Below are 17004 nucleotides of genomic sequence, written 5' to 3'. Positions count from 1 at the left end.
GAGGGTGAAGATTGTTTTTGAACTTTGTCTTCACTTGGGTTAACTGTTACTATTGTCTCTGTTATAGGTGTACTGCCCCCTCCCACCCCCTCACTTTGAGTTACTGCTATAGTTATTTTGTTGTTACAAATAAAGTCTTAATTTTGGTTACATCCATTTCCCTTTCCTTCATTCTCCTAGGCTCACTTTTATATGTGTCACTCCCTTTATCCCCTGGACATTTTTCAGGGATGTAACAGCTTCATTTACATCTGCATTTATGGTCTAATCGAGACAGACAAGTATTTAAGTTCATTTATTGTTGATTGATTTAAGTCCATAGTTTCTTGAGTTATAGATTAGCTTTGGTTGTAACTTACCATATACTCACTGTGCTTTCAGGAGACAAAAGAGGGAGGCACTGAACCACTTCCTGCTTTTAAGATCTAAACGACATCATCATTGATATCATGGATTAGATCAAGTATGGGGGGATTTATTTTATTTAGTTAAATGTTTGGTTTTGTATTTATGTTACTATTATACTGTTACTTCTCTTTTTTCTAGCATCTTCCGGTGATTTTATCTATTTTTGAAAGATTACATTTTTTAATGGCATTCTATGGGAGGAATGATCCCCATCAGTTTGAAAGTTGGAATCTCAACTACAAGTGCCAAAGTATTAGCATTTGATACAATTTCACCTGTGGGCGGCACTACAAAATTTTAAAAATTGCTGCTGGAGCAGTAGCTTTTGCAGCAGCAGTTCTCTACAATAGTAGAGAGTTGGCACGTCTTCCTGGATAGTGGAATATGATTTTTCGTTCCTCTAGCCAATCAGACTCCCAATGCTGCTCTTTAAATATCATTGCAATTCTGTACTCTGTCTTTCAGACCTACTATTGTGCAATCAACCTCCTCCCAATCACCACCATGATGTCCATGTTTTCCATCTCAGCGCAGCAGTTTCCTCTGTCAGTAGAGCCCCACCAGCACGCTCCACTGGGCCCTGTGAAAGCATGCCAGGTTAGTGTGAAAGACAGCCTGAGGGAGTGTGTCTTTTCCTTTGTTTTTTGTCCTTTTCCTTTTTTGCTTTTTTGTTTTCTTCCTTCTTTCTATATTTCTTTTTTCCCTTTTTTTCTATATTTCCTTTGTTCTACATTTCCCACTTTCATGAGCTGAATAATAAATATTGTTATTGTGTGACTCCTGCAAGCAACTGTGGGTTCCTTGGCTGAAATCAGTCTATGGTTATGGCCACACCCATCTGTGCCGATAAAATGCCTCTGTCATTTTGCATTTTTTGGTAAACACAGTTTGTGGTTTTTATTGAGCATGTTTTGTCAAATCCTATCTTCACCAAACTTGATACATACCATATTTTGATAACCTGAACAAAACTTGTCTTCGTTTTGGGATATCTCCTACTGTTTCTCTGTAATTGGTTACCAAATCTTTGAGGGTGTGGCCTAATACACATAAACTACTATATCTCCTAAATGTATCATTCATTTGCAACCAAATTTGGCAATGCAGAACAGGCAAGGGTGCTGAACAAGTCCGTAGCGTTTGATACAATTTCACCTTTTGGTGGTGCTACAAAATTTAAAAAAGCTAGAGGTCTAATCAGCTAACAGCAATTTCTTCTGGAAATGCACATTCTAGTTTTAAATATAATGTCACATTTACATAAAAAAAAATACCATATTAATAGAAATATAGGCAACAAAAGTAAACATTTTTTTCCCCCCATTTTACCATCTCAATGAGAAAAAGCATTAATCTCGGGATTCAGGACTTCGGTAATTTCCAAAACTTTTAGGTTAATAAACAGCTGGCTAGACCCACGTTGGCCCATTAGACCCCTTTAATAGCAGACATTTTGACTGGAAAGAAAACACAGGTGCAAATAACATTGACAGTCTATGGTTGACTGTGATAATGCTAATGGTAATGCTAATTATGGCTAAATTGCTCACCGGAAAAACTGAACAGCTGACTCCTTAGAGGGTCTTTTAGTACAGCAAAACGCTGAACAAGACTTTTTAGGCGACCAAAATGTTACAATTAACTTTCATGAACTGAAAACACACTAAAATAGCGGCAGCTACGCCTATACTCTGTGAATCTGGGGTTACGCCATGGTGACGTTACGAACGTTGATGAACGTTAATGAACGTTGTGACTGTGGTAGCGGTTTGTCAATCACAAGGTAGCCACGCCCTAAAGCGTACGCTGCTTTATCGTCTATTTTACTTTAACTGGGACCATAATTTACAAAATGAACACCATGATGTATTGAAGAAGACTTGAAACTAGCGATTTAGACCATAAACTCATTAGGAAAGAGTTTACTGAGGTAATAAATCAAGTAGGAAGTAGGGTCATTTTCTCATAGACTTCCAAATAATCGGACTTATTTCTGCAAACAGTGGAGTCACTCCCTGCTGGCAATTGTAAAGAATGCAGGTTTAAGGCACTTCCGCATTTCCGTATTACTTTTCAGGCTGGGAGCTACCTTCTTGGTGTGGATCCATTTCTTAAAGCTTAATTAAGTGACATTATGAAATTAGCTGACTGTGTTCACCCTGCTAAAAACGTCTGTGAAATGGACTCAATACCTTGCATCATTTAACCACTGACATCAGCTTGTTCTGATTTCTTCTTATCAACTAAGATGATGTAGTGTCAGCAATCACTCAAAATTATATAATCATCAAAAGCAACAGTTTTGCTGCAGTACATCATAATAATATTAAAAATCAGGACCATAGTCAGAAATACTGAATTCAGAAAGCCCCTCCATTTTACTGGTGTCAGAAAATTCTGAGTAGATAGCAACAATTAAATCTTGTTGGGCTTTAATTGTTTAGTTATTGTTTACATATTTCACATTTCTGTCAAATCAATTCGTTTATAGGTTCTATAAGTTAATTGCACCTCCCAACATGGTCAACTTTACTTTTTTTGATGGCCTAAAAATAGTCAAATGTAGATGCTGGAATCAGTGCATAAAATATCCACAATTAATTGGCCTCTTAAAAACTGTAGAATGTTATTTCTCCCAGGTTGCTTAAACGTCTTCCCAGAAAAAATACCAAGGAAAAGATCTCAGTGCAGGGCCTGGTAAATATCTTCATCCTTCTCTTCCTCCACCGTGCTCTGAGCACAGTCTTATCTGGGGAAAAAGAGGCAAGTGTAACACCTCATGCTGTACTGTGCTCAGACATATATCTATAATATCTTGTGCCTTTGAAGACGATCAGCTTCTTTCTTGCCATGTCTACTCTCCCAAGTAAATCTGTGTGTACCAGTGATTATGAGTGAGTTACATCGCTAGTTCATCGTGTGTCAGGGGTTCGTCGTGCATCATGGGTTGTCCTGTTGATGCTCTAGCCTCACCTTGATAACCATTATTCAGTGCTGGACAAACTCACAACAGATGGTATAAACCTAAAGCACTGAAGAGGCAAGTACAAGGTCACAGACCAACAGAGAATGATCATTTATAATTCATGTACTATTGTTTAATGTATGTTAAAACTGTTGCATATTGCATTTTTTTTTAATGATACACTGAGACCTCTGGCACTGACGCACGTGGGAAGACATGCCTCAGAGCCAGAGCCTGCTAGAAACTCTCCATCACCACATGCTCTTTGGAGCATGTTAATGTTCAGATATACTAGTGTGAGACAGCCCTCAGTGGATGCTCAGACTAACTGACCAGTGGGAAATATTAATATGATGTATTGGTCCAGCCCAGGACAGCATAGACCAACAAACTCAGGCCAGATCAGAGCCTTATTTGTCCAGAGACAAGACACAGCAGGTGTTTAAGCTGAGTGCCCCAGCCTTGGCTCATCCACCAAAAAGGAACCAAGACAGCATCAGAGACCCAGCTGGCAGGAGTGCCACAGAGAGGGGAGCAGTGAGTGGATTAAGAACATCATAAGAGGAGACATTTGGGCTGGAAGCAGTTAAACCAGGAACCCGGGGCGCTGACTGAATCTGAAAAGACAGTAAAGGCTTTGCTGTAACAAGTAAGTTTGGTTGGCTGTGTGTCTTCTGAAATAACGGAGCCATGGGAGGAGAGGAAAAATCCTTTTGCAATTTGCCATGCTGGATGCTGTGAGAAAGAGAGAGATCAAGGACACTGAACAAAGAGCCAGAGAGGTAGGGAGGAAGAAGAGATGTTCTCGTGTTCCACTTGCAGTGAGACAGCAACCTGTTCAGCACTTTGTAGCTGTGAGTCACTTGCTACTGCTTTAGACTGTACAGTTATACCATCAGAGAGTTTGCTGCAGCCGCTTAAAAACAACTTCCTTTGGTAGGTATCAAAGCTTACACCACTAATTAGTTCCATAACTCCAACATGTAATATATTTGCTGCAGGAAGCAAAACTCACATAATTACTTGTTGGATTTACGTTTTACATTTAGAGGCTAATCTTGTGGTTAATTGTTCCTTTGGCTTGACATTTACATACTAAAACCAGGCTGTCAGCGAAAGAAAACAATTCTATATTTTCATACTGGCTCACAAATATAGACATGATCATGCACCCTGGGCTTTATGTGAGTTTTATATGAGTACTGAAGTTTCATAAGCAGATAAAGTGAGTGACACATTTTTAATTAGTAGGAGACACTGGAGCTTGACTCCTGCTGGTACTTGGCATTAAACAGTTGTAATGTGGCTAATCTTCTTCCTTCAGCCACGGGTAAAGTGTATGCATTATACATTATACGTGTGCAGGCACAAATGCACAGCTCACACACATACAGAGAGACAGAAATGTGGACTGGGCATGAGGGAGGAATCCTAATTCAAAGTAAGAAGAAGGAAGAGCACGGTTCATCAGTGGTACAAACACAATGCCTTATCGCACACAGCAGGTATGTGGATTACCTTTTTAATTGGATCTTTGTTTGAGTCTGGCAAAGGCAAATGACTATTGTAGTCACTGCTGAAAGGAGGATGATAGAGCAAGGAAAGGGCAGGGGACAACAGGGGAAGGGAGGTGGGTTTCAGTAATTTTTTGGGGGCATACTTCTAGAAACACAAACCCAATTACCACTAAGACACAGCGGAGAAGTGTGTCCGACGCATGCACGTGCATGCAAACGCGCAAGCCTACACACACATACACGCACATACAAATGCACAAAGACAAGGCGATGTCTGCTTTGCACATTCTCTGCATGAATTTAGAGAAAATGGTTAAGATCGTCCTCTATCCCTCAGGTCCCTCTTATCTACTGGAGGCAATATATCAGGACTAAAAGATGTTACACATAACGAGACTCTATGGAATGGAGTCAAATGAGTATTGTCCGCTTCTGTCATTTTACCACTTGTAAGATATCTTTTTGCATCTTTATTTGCATCCATCAACAGCCAGACACCACCTTAATATCACCACCATGGCAGAAGAACTCCTCCAGGCCACAGGGGGCAGGATGGAGCAGATGGGTCAGATAAGGCAGATACCAGAAATGCAGATGTCCTCCTCCTCCTCCTCCAGTTCCTCAACTTTTACCTCTTCCATGAGCTCCACCAAGCTGCGGAGAGTGTCTCAGGGCTTGTTGAGGACCATGGATGGTAGGAAACGTGATGATCTTCCCTTCATGTGCTATGTTCTTTAATAGAGCAAATTTTATTATGAGAAATGGCATGAGACAGTTGGGGATACAATGAGCAATAATAACAAAATTAACAATAATAATAATAGTAATAAATAAAAAGTACCTATAGTGGACTTTTCTTACCTGCATTTTGTCTTAATGTCTTAAAGCTATGTGCATTTTGAACTGTGATGACTAAATGACACCAGCCTGTCATTTTAAGCTCCTGCCCAAATGCAGACCAATGATAAAGCACATTAACTACATTTTTCAGTACTACAGTGCAACAAGCACCATTGAAAGTGATGAAAACATCACATTTGCATGTAAGGCTGCTCTAGGATGGTTTGCCTCTTTGTGCATGATGATGTTGTTGATGTGAATGTCCTTTATACTCCTTCAGAGCACTCTGGGGTTCAGCGTAAGTCCTCAGCTGTGGTGGAGTCCTTCAGCCAGGTACAGAAATCCACCCACGTCCCTGAGGGAGAGTCTGTCCCAGATTTTGAGGAGAAACTGCGCCCCATCACAGCCCAAGAGGGTGAGGTGAACTGCTCCTTGTATCCTACAGTACCTTAACTGTAAAGGCTCATGCACACCTTCAGTTACTTGTAGACAGCTGTGTGGGAGGAAATGTCCATAGGCAACAGAACAGAGAATTCCTGCACACTGTCCTTTTACTTGCAATAAACTTCATTAAAGTTTTGGTTGTTAGACCTTCATCAGGTAAGGTCTAAAGACTGAAACATTGTATCTTTAATAGAGTTTATTGCAAGTTAAGGGACAGTATGTGGGAATTCTCTCTTTCCATCCCCACAGTACCTTGAAAATTCAAGAAATGCCCCTAGTGTCCCCTAATATCTCTCTTCCCATTGCATTGTAAACAACTGTGAGCCCTTGAGATTACAAGAGAACTACGTGCAAGCTAATTTTAGATTCATGCCCATAGTTTGCCTAGAAACTTCAGTTGACACAAGTTCAACTCCACTGGGGAAAAAGTTAAAGTAAAAGTTTGCTGCAATGTGTAAACTCCAGATATAACCATTTTTCTGTCTGGGTGAAGGTACAGTAAATCCAATCTGATATCAAAGTCCTGACAAAGACCTCACAAAGCACAAAGATACTGTGATAGGGTTTGTGAGATGTCGGTGACCTCCACACAAGAAAGCCTTTGTTGCCTCTGCTGAATACTAGTGCCTGTTCTGCATAAACTGCAGGTGTCTGAGTGTTATTTACCCTGACTCCACCTGTGAATTACAGATTAAGAGGATTGTAGAAGGTAGCCTGTCACAATATGCAGAACACTGCAGAGTAGCCATAGCATTAGCATTCATGGACTGACCTTACAGGTATGGCCTGAAAGGGAAAACAGAAAAAGACAAGAGAGAGAGACAGAGAGGTAACATGAAACATTCAGTTTTATTGCATCAATATGATTTAAAAATCATAACTATGTCTCAAAAATCAATTGGTAATGCAACAGTGGTTTCTCTACATCTAATCATTCTCAAGCAGTCTCGTCTGTCATTCATAGGTGACAACGCAGTGTTCAAGGCGAAGGTGACAGGGAATCCCCAGCCCAGTGTCAGCTGGGAACGAGCCAGTGGGTGTCCGCTGTCTGATGCAACAAAGCCTTTCTATGACAATATCAACCATCAGTATATACTCAAGGTTTGACAATATAACCACACAGCTTTACAATGCGCCTCTCTTATTAAAGGATCCCACTGTTTTCTCTTCTGAAACAGAAACCAAGGCTGTGATAAAAGAAAACAACTTCTCTGATATTGAAATTAACTTTGTGTTGATTCAGATCTACAATGAGTCTCTCAGAAGATCATTTTGATCATTTTGTTGTTATAATTGATATAATTGTACAATGACTAATGTCAAACAAGAAACTGAAATTGAGTTAATATTTGTTTTATTTCAGTCACATCAGACTATAAATACAAGGTAGCATTGCGTATATTTGTGCTTTCTGGTTGTCATATTTGCTTCATTGATGGCTGTGATGAAGCAATGCCTTATTTTTAAGACAAATCCATCACACACACAGATGTCATGTATGTATTCCAAAAGTTGTGTATGAGTGGATCACTGGTATCTGTAAGCATTTCTTTAATGAATCCGTATGTGTTTAAATCATAACACATTTACCAAGACAGTAAAGAGTGAAAATGCAGTACTTAAAAATGTGAATGTGACCATAACAGACTGCCGCAGCGGCTCTATACAGAGTATCATTAAGCCGAGGGGCTCTGCCATCTTGGTGCTGTCAACCCAGACAGCACACCATGCATCATGAGGAAAAGTAGATAGGGGAAAAAAACTCTCTCTGATCCTTTTATCTATAACCACTCTGGAGTGGATTTAGCGCTTTCTCTGTACCAGCCGGGGAGCTTAAGTGAAGCTTAAATAGCTATTATAAAGCAATTAACTTGTGGGTGCTGACATATGCATCTCCCCATGCCATCTGTTTCTCTGGTGAGGGATGACTGTTAAGTTGCAGCGCTAAATGTTGACAAGGTATTCCTAGCATTGCACTGCCTCCCTCTGCTCCAAATAAGCACTGCAGTGGAATCTAAAGTGACCAGATGATGATGTGACAATACGGCTGTTTCAAATATTTGTGTATCTTTACTTTCATTACTTTGTAATAGAGTGGGTACATCTGCATAGGGTTACAGTTACAGGTTACAGTTATAAGTTACAGTGAGCATCAATCAAGCCGCTCTCATTCATTTGATGTGTTTCTTCCACTTCAGATTAAAAACCTCACACTGGGGGATGCTGATGTCTATAAATGCATCACCTCCAACCAGCATGGAGAGGCTATCTACTCTGTATCCCTCATTGTTACAGAAAGTGAGTCTAACTGTTTCATATGATATATTGTGTGAACCTTTCTTAGTCCTGATAAGTTGTTTAGAAGATTTCAGCTTAGTTTACATGCTGTTTTCACTCAGCGCCTCTGGTGAAGATTCTCTCTTTTTGTTTCTAGATCCAGCCTTGGACTTCAAAAAGATGCTGAAGAAACGGTAAGAACACAAGCATGTTGTCTAATACTGCCCCTGACACTCCCAAAACCTGTCAAGGTGTGATGGAGCTTTCTCTGATCCACCCCCAGGTTCTTTCCTCTTTTTTTGCATGCATCCAGAAATATCTACAGGACGAGATCTAAAGAGCTCCACTGTGTGCCAGTGTTGCCGCAGGGGCAGAGGAAGATGCTTCTGAGCTGTCATCGCACATATGCCCATACTGTCAGACATACACGCACGCATACATACACAAACCTGGCATCCACCTATGCACGTGCACATAAACACACATGCATGCTTTGCTGCCTCCTGAGAACTTTCTCCTTGTGCAGCAGTGTGGAGAAGAGAGAGGAGAGGAAGCCACCTACAGAGGAGGAGATGCTAAAGATCTTGGCTGGAGCTGACAAGAAGGACTACGAGAAGATCTGTGCCGAGCACGGCTTCACCGACTTCAGAGGCATCCTCAAGAAGCTGAAAGAGATGAAGAAGAAAGTGGAGGTGGAGGTGGGCCTGTCATACAGAGAGCTTGTTCACATACTGGAGGATCAGATAAAGATGAAAAGGTTTGGGATATGATATGGGAAAAAAATCTTAAAATAGAGCTGAATGTTTAATGTCACAGCATAGCCATGGGAACAAAGGTATGTCGCATGGTTACACTCAAGACAACTAATGTGAACATAGGAAAATACTTTGCGGTGTCATTTCGTCACTTAAGTGGTTTGTTTAAAATATATAAATAAATGTTTGATTATTTGATTATTTTTTTTTCCAGATGGTGCGCGTGCTGAAGCCCCTGGAGGACATCACTGCCAAACCTGACACCAATGTTGTGTTTGACACCATCCTGGAACTGAAAGATCCAAACATCAGGATGCAGTGGTTTCTGGTGAAAAAATCAATGTCTGACTGTTGTGTTAGTGTGTCACAGTGTGTGTGTATATATATATATATATATATATATATATATATAGAGAGAGAGAGAGAGAGAGAGAGAGAGAGAGAGAGAGAGAGAGAGAGAGCGAGAGAGAATTTTCCATTACATAAACCACTTGTGAGTTCTCCACTCATCCAGACATTTTATTTACGATTCAGGGCACGGAGCTGCTGCGGATCCAGTACTCTCATGGGAAATACGAAGTGAAACAGATGGGAACCAAGCACATGCTGTGCATCTCTAGCGTGAGACTCAGTGACATGGGCACCTACGCTCTCCAGGTTGGAGACAAGAGACTGTCAGCCAGGCTTAATGTCATAGGCAAGTGCAGAATGAGACTCAAGTCCTTCCCGCCTCTCATAACTCATAGAGACAGTGTCATCATTGACTGTATTACCTACTCTGTGTGACTCTCTCTGTTTTTACACGCTCTCTTTTTCTTGTCATTTGCACCCTTGAACACCTGTGCCATGTGGTGTTCTGTCAAGAGCTTTGATTTGGACTTGTTTGATTGTTTTAACAGAGATGGACACGTTTTATTTGAGCATACTCACCTGCCTATGTGCATGACATTTTTCTTATTCCTTCTACTCAGTCTCGGTTTCCTTTCCTGTCTCTCATCTCCTATTCTGTCTACAGGGCACAGATTGACAAAACACTTCTTTTTTGACCAATTAGGGATGATTACCTGTCTTTGGAGCTCTTTTAGTTTTCTTATATTACTCTAAACACTCACATAAGAAAGTGCTAATTGCCAGGCATCTTTCAATAATGTTTTATCTTTTTAATTTGTAGTGATTTCTGTGTCCTTTCTTTCTTTCAGATGAACCTCTAAAATTCCTGTCTGACTTCAAGCCCAAAAAAGTGACGGAGCGCCAAACTGCTGTGTTTGAGGTCCGTCTTTCCAAGAAGACAGACGCACCACTCATCTGGAAGGTTAGTGTCTGATTCAAAAAGACACACTGATTGACTTAATTACACTTTTACAGAATTAAACAATAATTCACCGTCCCATCCTGGAGGAGATTTCACAAATTTGGTCTCTAGGAAAACCTCTAGGAGGTTGATTGAAATTGCATGATTGAAGAGGGAAAAAAAAGAAAAGAAATCGTTTTCCCAGATGTGTTTGTGTGTTTATGTGTTTTTGACAGGTAAAAGGAAAGGAAGTAAAAAGAGATGAAAAGTTCGACGTGTCCCTGTCTGAAGATGGTCTGACCTACACCTTGAAGATTAAAGATGTGAAAGTCAGTGACACTGGAGACTACACCATCAGCATCGGAGACCTCACCACCACTGTGCCGCTCTTCATCGAACGTACGGATGGAAGTATTTCATAGGTTTCACCAACATAAAAAACGTTTTATGTTTTGTTTTGTTTTTCCCAAAAGGGCCGTGTCTTCCTGTTTTAGTGGAGTTAGCAGAAGCAATTCTAAGGAAACAAACTTCCTCCCTCAGACTCAGTGGAGATGAGCACTTACTGCTATTTTTTTTTCCTCCCCTGAGATTAGAGGTTGCTTCATAGCTATGCTTAACAACATTATCTTCCCTCTATCTTCCAAATGAAGATGTATGGGTAGCATAATAAATCCTCCCTCCTAGTGCTGAGTTGAAAGTAAGCCAACCAAATCCCTCCTCACAACAAGCTCATTTATTACGCCTCTGTCTAACAAGATGCTTATTTGCCTAAGGTGCAAGCTGGGGCATGTAAATATCTTCACAAGGATATGTGGCTGTCCTCTGGGGTTGCAGGAACAGAAGCATAGTAATTGAGGTTGTGTTAATTAGTTATTCATTGGTACACTCTATCTTTCTTGTTCTTTAAGCATAATTCTATAACGAAGGTCTGCTGTATGTGTAGGGACTTAATATAAAGTAAACTAATAAGTGGGTACACAAGAAAGATCTGTTCTTATCTAAAATTATGTTTTTCCATTTAAGATGTGATTAATCTTGTTTTCATGTGTTTAAAATACAGAAATCACCACAAAATCTACCTTGAAGTGACTCTTTCTCTTATTGTTGGTCTTTTTTTTTTTTCTTTTTTTTTACTATACTGTCCAGGGATTCCTATCAAGTTTACCAGCCATTTGAAAAACGTCCGTGTGCAGGAGAGAGGCAAGGCCCACCTGGAGTGTGAGATGAGCTCCAAGGACGTGCACATTCGCTGGCTGAAGGATGGGTGTGATATCACAGCGAGCCGTCGCTACATCTTCATGCGTGAGGGAAAGAGGGCAGAGGTCATCATCGAGGACTGTGAGCTGACAGATGAGGGGAAGTACTCGGTCGTCTGTACTCAGGACAATGACTCACACGAATATGTCAGCTCTGCCAATCTGACTGTGGATGGTAATGAAATCTGTCCGTCTGTACTTTTTCTGTGGCACATAGCTTGTTGAAGGACTAAAATTGAATTACGAAGTACTAAATAAGACCCTAAATAAGCTCTTTTTCTTTTATGTTTTTATGTCAGAGCGTTTTGCCTCAGTGAAGAGCGGTATGTCAGATGTTCAGTGTCCGACAGGCTCCCCTGCAGAGCTGTGCGTTGTCCTTGATGATGAGAAAGTGGATGGAGTGTGGCTGAAGGATGGACTGGAGGTAAGAGATGATGAGAAGAAAAGGTTGTAGTCTCCTCATTATGCATCCTTCTTCTGTCAATTTATCTGACTAGTCTTTGCTCCTTCCACTCTCATACCTAAATATCAAGCAAACATAGCATTAGGTGTATTTTTTGTGATAAACTACCATCTTTAAAAACTCTACTTCATCACCACCATTTCAATTGCATTTATTTTTTGTTAACACATGATAAAAAAAAACATTGTTGTGTATTTTTCCCGGGTTTCACTCGACAGATTTCAGAGCAGAGTGGGGTTCAGGTGGTCAAACAAGGAGCTGTCCACAAGCTGATCTTCACAGGTGTGTCTGATGCCCATGAGGGCAAGTACACCTTCAGAGCCAAAGGAGCAGAGAGTGAGGCTGTGCTTACTATTGCAGGTGAGTGTGTGAGTGTGTGTGTGGGGGAGGGGGGGGGGGGCACTGTCAAAATCAAACAATATTTATATTTAAATCCAGACTGTGATTTTTTTTCTATTTTTTCTATTACATTTTCAAATCCTACACACAAGGGGTTTAAACTAAAGCTACCAAATCTATACCAGAAATTAATTAAACCAAAATAAAAATGAAATAAAAACTTGAAACTACATCCAAATATCCATTAAAAAAAATTGTTTATTAGACCCTCCGGAGATTGATTCCTCTGCACTGGACTTGTTGGGGGCCCAACCTGTGACTGTGAAGGCAGGCCAGACAGCCACCATTAAGATCCCCTTCAAAGGTAAACCGCCTCCCAAGGTCACCTGGTACAAGGACGGTGTAGAGGTCACGGAGGATGAGAGGACCAAGGTGGAGCGGACAGCTGACGGCACCTCACTGGTACTCAGCAGGTGGGTGAGCAGAGAAGGGCATCATCTACTCAGATATTTTCTGATCTTCTAAAAGGCACTGAAATGTATAAACATTTCCACTCCCTCTGCCTGTTTAACCAGATGTGTACGAGAGGACAGCGGTGCAATCATGCTTCGCCTAAAGAGCGACTGTGGTACTGCCGTTGCTAACCTGCACCTCAATGTGATTGGTGGGTGACAATTTTTGGCAACCAATGTTGACACTGTTTTCTTTAATGCTGATTTGAAATACTTGACTCCTCTTTTGCCACGTTCTCTAGACCATCCTAAGCCTCCTCAAGGGAAAGTTGAGTTCCAGGAGCTTTCAGGAAAGTGTATCAAGATGAAGTGGAAGGCTCCCCGGGACAACGGGGGTAAGCAGGTGACTAGCTTTGTGATTGAACGCCGCGTGGCAGGGAAGAAGTCCTGGAACAGAGTTGGAGAAGTGGACAGCAGCACCACCATCTTCAGCGATGACAAAGTGGAGGAGGGGCAGGCGTATCAGTATCGCATCAGGGCCGTCAACGTGGAGGGAATGAGTGACCCCCTCGAGACAGAGGAGGTGCGTGCTGGAGAACCGATAGGTGAGAGCTCATTTGAACATATCACAGGGCTGTCATCATCATCATCATCATTGCTGCTATCATCAAAATCATCTCTTAAACACCCAGATGCATGTGCAAAGGAAAGGTGAGACTTATACCATCATTATTCTTCCCTGTCATTATCATCACAGCCGTTGAAATTATCATTTCATTGTTAGATACATTCCCTTTTCTTCATATCTTAGCATTTGAGAATACTTCTCTTGTTTAAATCCACCCACCCAGAGCCTCCAGGGATGGCATCCCAGCCCCAGGTGTCTAACATAACCAAGGACACCATGACAGTGAGCTGGACACCTCCAGGCCACGATGGTGGAGCCCCAGTTCTGGGCTACAATCTCGAGAGGAGGAAGAAGGGCAGCAACATGTGGTTGCAGGTCAATAAGGAGCTGCTCACAGGTCAGACTAAAGGGCAGTAAAATAAGATATCATGCCCTAGTTACTATAAATGTAAGATAATATTTAACTTGCCTATACATACAATACAGAAATGCATGTGTAAGGACATTTTAACATGTGTCAACCAAGTCATGACTTGTCAGAAGTGGCAATAGCGCAGAGTGTCTAACCTATATGATTTTCATTTCTGTATTGAAAGTACATACTCTTCTATTGCATTTGTATCTATCTAGATTCTAAATTTGTGGTGGATGGGCTGGTGGATGATGTGGAGTATGAGTTCAGAGTGATCAGTGTAAACAGGGCTGGAGCAGGAAGTCCCAGCACCATTTCTAATTCTGTCCTGGCCAAAGACCCAATACGTGAGTCCTTTGCTGCCTTCTTCATTTCCTTCCCCTCCTTTCTTCTCTTTATCTGTATTATCTAGACTATCTAACATCATTTAAAAAATCTGGCTTTCCTCTCACAGGAGCTCCTGGCCTGGTGAGGAATCTGTGTGTTTCTGACTCCACAAACTCTTCCATTACTCTGAGGTGGACCCCTCCAGAGCAGGGAGATGAGCCTTCGGGCTACATCCTAGAGGTCCGCTCTGAAGATGCTAAAGATTGGATGAAAGCCACTAAGATCCCCATCGCTGGTACTGGCTTCACTGTGGGAGGACTTCAGGAGCGTATGAAGTACCACTTCCGTATTCGGGCTGTCAACGAAGGAGGGCTGGGGGAGCCTATTGAGCTGTCGGAGGGTGTACTGGCTCTGCCTCCTCCTGGTAATATATAAATGCATTCTGTTGAAATCCCCCTTTTCTCTATTTGTTTTTTTCTTTTCTATTCATTGATTTCTTTTTAATTCCCTACAAAGTGGCACCCAGGTTTGACCTCCAGGGGAAGCTGAAGAACCAGATGGTGGTCCGTGCTGGAACAGCCCTCTGCCTTCACCTCAGCTTCAGTGTAAGACTCCATCAGTCAGATGAACTAGTTAGATTACAATCGGATATGTCTTTCTGAGCCTCAAGACTAACTAATACAAGTCATCACTCATTTCCTTCTTCACCATCACAGGCTTCACCTCCCCCAGTGGTAACCTGGTTCAAGGATGGCATCCTCACCACAGGAAGAGAGGTCATCACCAAGAGCCAGAATCACTCCCAGTTCCTCATTTCCTCATCTCAGCGGTCTGACTCTGGCGTCTACCGTGCCCACCTGAAGAACGACTACGGAGAGGCTCACTATGATGTTAATGTCAGGATTACAGGTAAGTGATGAAGGATTGATTGTTTATGCATCTATGTTTTAATTTTGTGCTTTCTTTAATGTTTTTTACTGTATTTTGCCCAACAACAAATCACTCAGGGAGGATACATCTCTGCTTTTCTGGCTTTGTGGAAATTTGAGAAATTTGAGGTCAAATAAGATATTTGACCTCAAAATAATATTGCAGCTCAAATAAAATATTTCTTCTCCTCATCATCCCCCTTCAATTGCTCCCCTTCCATAAGACTTTCCACGACCCCCGAAGAACCTTCGCCTGGTGGAGGAGGTCCCAGGCACGGTGACCCTGCAGTGGGATCACACCCCAGACCTGGTTGACGATGATGAGGGAGCACATTATGTCATCCTTAAACGAGATACCAGCACAGCTTCCTGGTTTACGGTGGCTGAGCGTGTCTTCAGCAGCAAGTACACTGTCACCGGACTACTGCCTGGGAGGAAGTACTACTTCAGGGTTGTTGCACAGAACTCTATTGGAGATAGTGACCCCTTGGACTCCAAGGAACCTCTCATCATTGCAAAGGAGAAAGGTGAGAGGGTGGACATTTGATTTCAGCGTTACACCATTGATTGGCGTGTCAAATGAGCACTTTTGCTCATTTTCCTGTACTTCTATCTTCACGTATATATCTCTGTTTATATATTTGTGTCTAAGAGTGCATCAGCAGCCTTCAGTTGAAGGAATATGCTCCACCATCACGTCAGGTGAAACCTACTTTCCTGCTGCCACTGAAGGATCACGCTGTATACAAAGGCCATGACTGCACCATGAGCTGCGCCTATCAAGGCATGCCAACTCCAAAGGTATGAAAGACATGTTTCTGATATCAGTGTGGTGCATTGGCCCAAAACATCCTTGCATTAATAAAACATCTGTTGGTTATTCCCATGTATAGGCCTGCTGGTACAAAGGGGAATCGAAGATCTCTGACAACCCTCGGTTTTGGCACAGCACAGCCAACGGAGTGTGCACCCTGGTCATCCCTACCTGTGGAGCTAAAGATGGAGGTAGATACACGCTAGTGCTGGAGAATCCACTGGGGACGGCCAAGTGTTCCTGCAGCCTGGTGATCTTTGGTAAGTTTTAGAGAGGGGCAGTAGAGTGTAACGATGGATTAATACAGAAAAAAATGTGTATTAAGCTTTGCTGAACTAATTCTTTATCTCTCTGTATGTCACAATGTCTTCCAGATAAAGATGACAAAGGCCTGCTGGAGAGCCTGACCAACCAGGCAAACAAAGAGAAGCTTATCTTGTAAGACATGCCATGGCAGATGCACTTTGATTGGCCACATACCTTCTGCATGTACTGTCGCCACTTACAATAACTTTGGCTAGGGTTGAAGCTTTAGGACATTAGAAACATATACATCAGATTTACGATTGACTTGACTGATTGCTTGTGATTGCTTGTCATCTGTTTAAAATGCTGTTTTTTCATCTTTCTACTTGCTTGTACTCAATTTTCCTGGCTCTTGTAATACACAATATGAACACTAGAGGTCGGACTTGCTCCCATTCTTGTATAGGCATTCTTCTGGAGAGATTTTTACCAGTCAGCTCAGTCAGCCAAAGAGATTGTACTTGTACAGTACTCATTGTACTCATGGTCACAAATGCTTTTCTCTCTATAAAGGAATTTAAAGAAAAACATCATCATACATCATTATTAAATCATCATTTAATATAACAATCCACAGTGCA

General features: G+C 41.6%; 2 protein-coding genes across 8 annotated transcripts in view; one reads left to right on the top strand and one right to left on the bottom strand.

Annotated features, from left to right (window-relative positions):
• b4galnt4a (beta-1,4-N-acetyl-galactosaminyl transferase 4a) overlaps positions 1-967 on the bottom strand; it is a 148744-nt gene extending 147777 nt beyond the window's left edge. The window contains exon 1 of the mRNA XM_044357921.1: positions 880-967. The gene's annotated coding sequence lies outside the window, so the exon portion shown is untranslated. The remainder of the gene's footprint in view (positions 1-879) is intronic.
• Positions 828-16801, top strand: LOC122986563 (immunoglobulin superfamily member 22-like). Of its 7 annotated transcripts, none has more exons than XM_044357907.1 (27): positions 941-1005; positions 3048-3105; positions 5381-5584; positions 6011-6145; positions 7139-7275; positions 8373-8472; positions 8609-8645; positions 8978-9149; positions 9421-9534; positions 9741-9903; positions 10406-10518; positions 10734-10896; positions 11644-11928; positions 12053-12177; positions 12435-12576; positions 12821-13028; positions 13131-13219; positions 13310-13612; positions 13859-14032; positions 14266-14394; positions 14502-14798; positions 14891-14979; positions 15091-15283; positions 15528-15830; positions 15956-16104; positions 16197-16377; positions 16492-16801. In XM_044357907.1, exons 3-27 carry the CDS (start codon positions 5407-5409, stop codon positions 16557-16559), a joined length of 4047 nt encoding a protein of 1348 aa, XP_044213842.1. In that variant the 5' UTR covers positions 941-1005; positions 3048-3105; positions 5381-5406; the 3' UTR covers positions 16560-16801. The 7 variants fall into 7 exon arrangements, with proteins under 7 accessions (XP_044213840.1, XP_044213839.1, XP_044213842.1 ...); XM_044357906.1 differs by having other exon boundaries at positions 3048-4309; XM_044357908.1 differs by lacking the exon at positions 941-1005 and adding an exon at positions 2463-2504 and having other exon boundaries at positions 3048-4309.
• Positions 16802-17004: the final 203 nt, after the last annotated feature.

This window comes from Thunnus albacares, chromosome 7 (genome assembly GCF_914725855.1).
Source record: "Thunnus albacares chromosome 7, fThuAlb1.1, whole genome shotgun sequence".
NCBI classification, from domain to species: Eukaryota; Metazoa; Chordata; class Actinopteri; order Scombriformes; family Scombridae; genus Thunnus; species Thunnus albacares.
Note: the sequence above shows the minus strand (reverse complement) of the source record. Positions and strands in the feature narration are given on the sequence as shown.

Bases quoted from the DNA above. Each gene is read 5' to 3' on its own strand.
- LOC122986563 (XM_044357904.1), top strand. From the start codon at position 828: ATGCTGCTCTTTAAATATCATTGCAATTCTGTACTCTGTCTTTCAGAC. The intron at 9,150-9,420 runs GTGGGCCTGTCA...TTTTTTTTCCAG, and splicing joins AGAAGAAAGTGGAGGTGGAG to ATGGTGCGCGTGCTGAAGCC. The intron at 15,284-15,527 runs GTAAGTGATGAA...CCCTTCCATAAG, and splicing joins TGTTAATGTCAGGATTACAG to ACTTTCCACGACCCCCGAAG.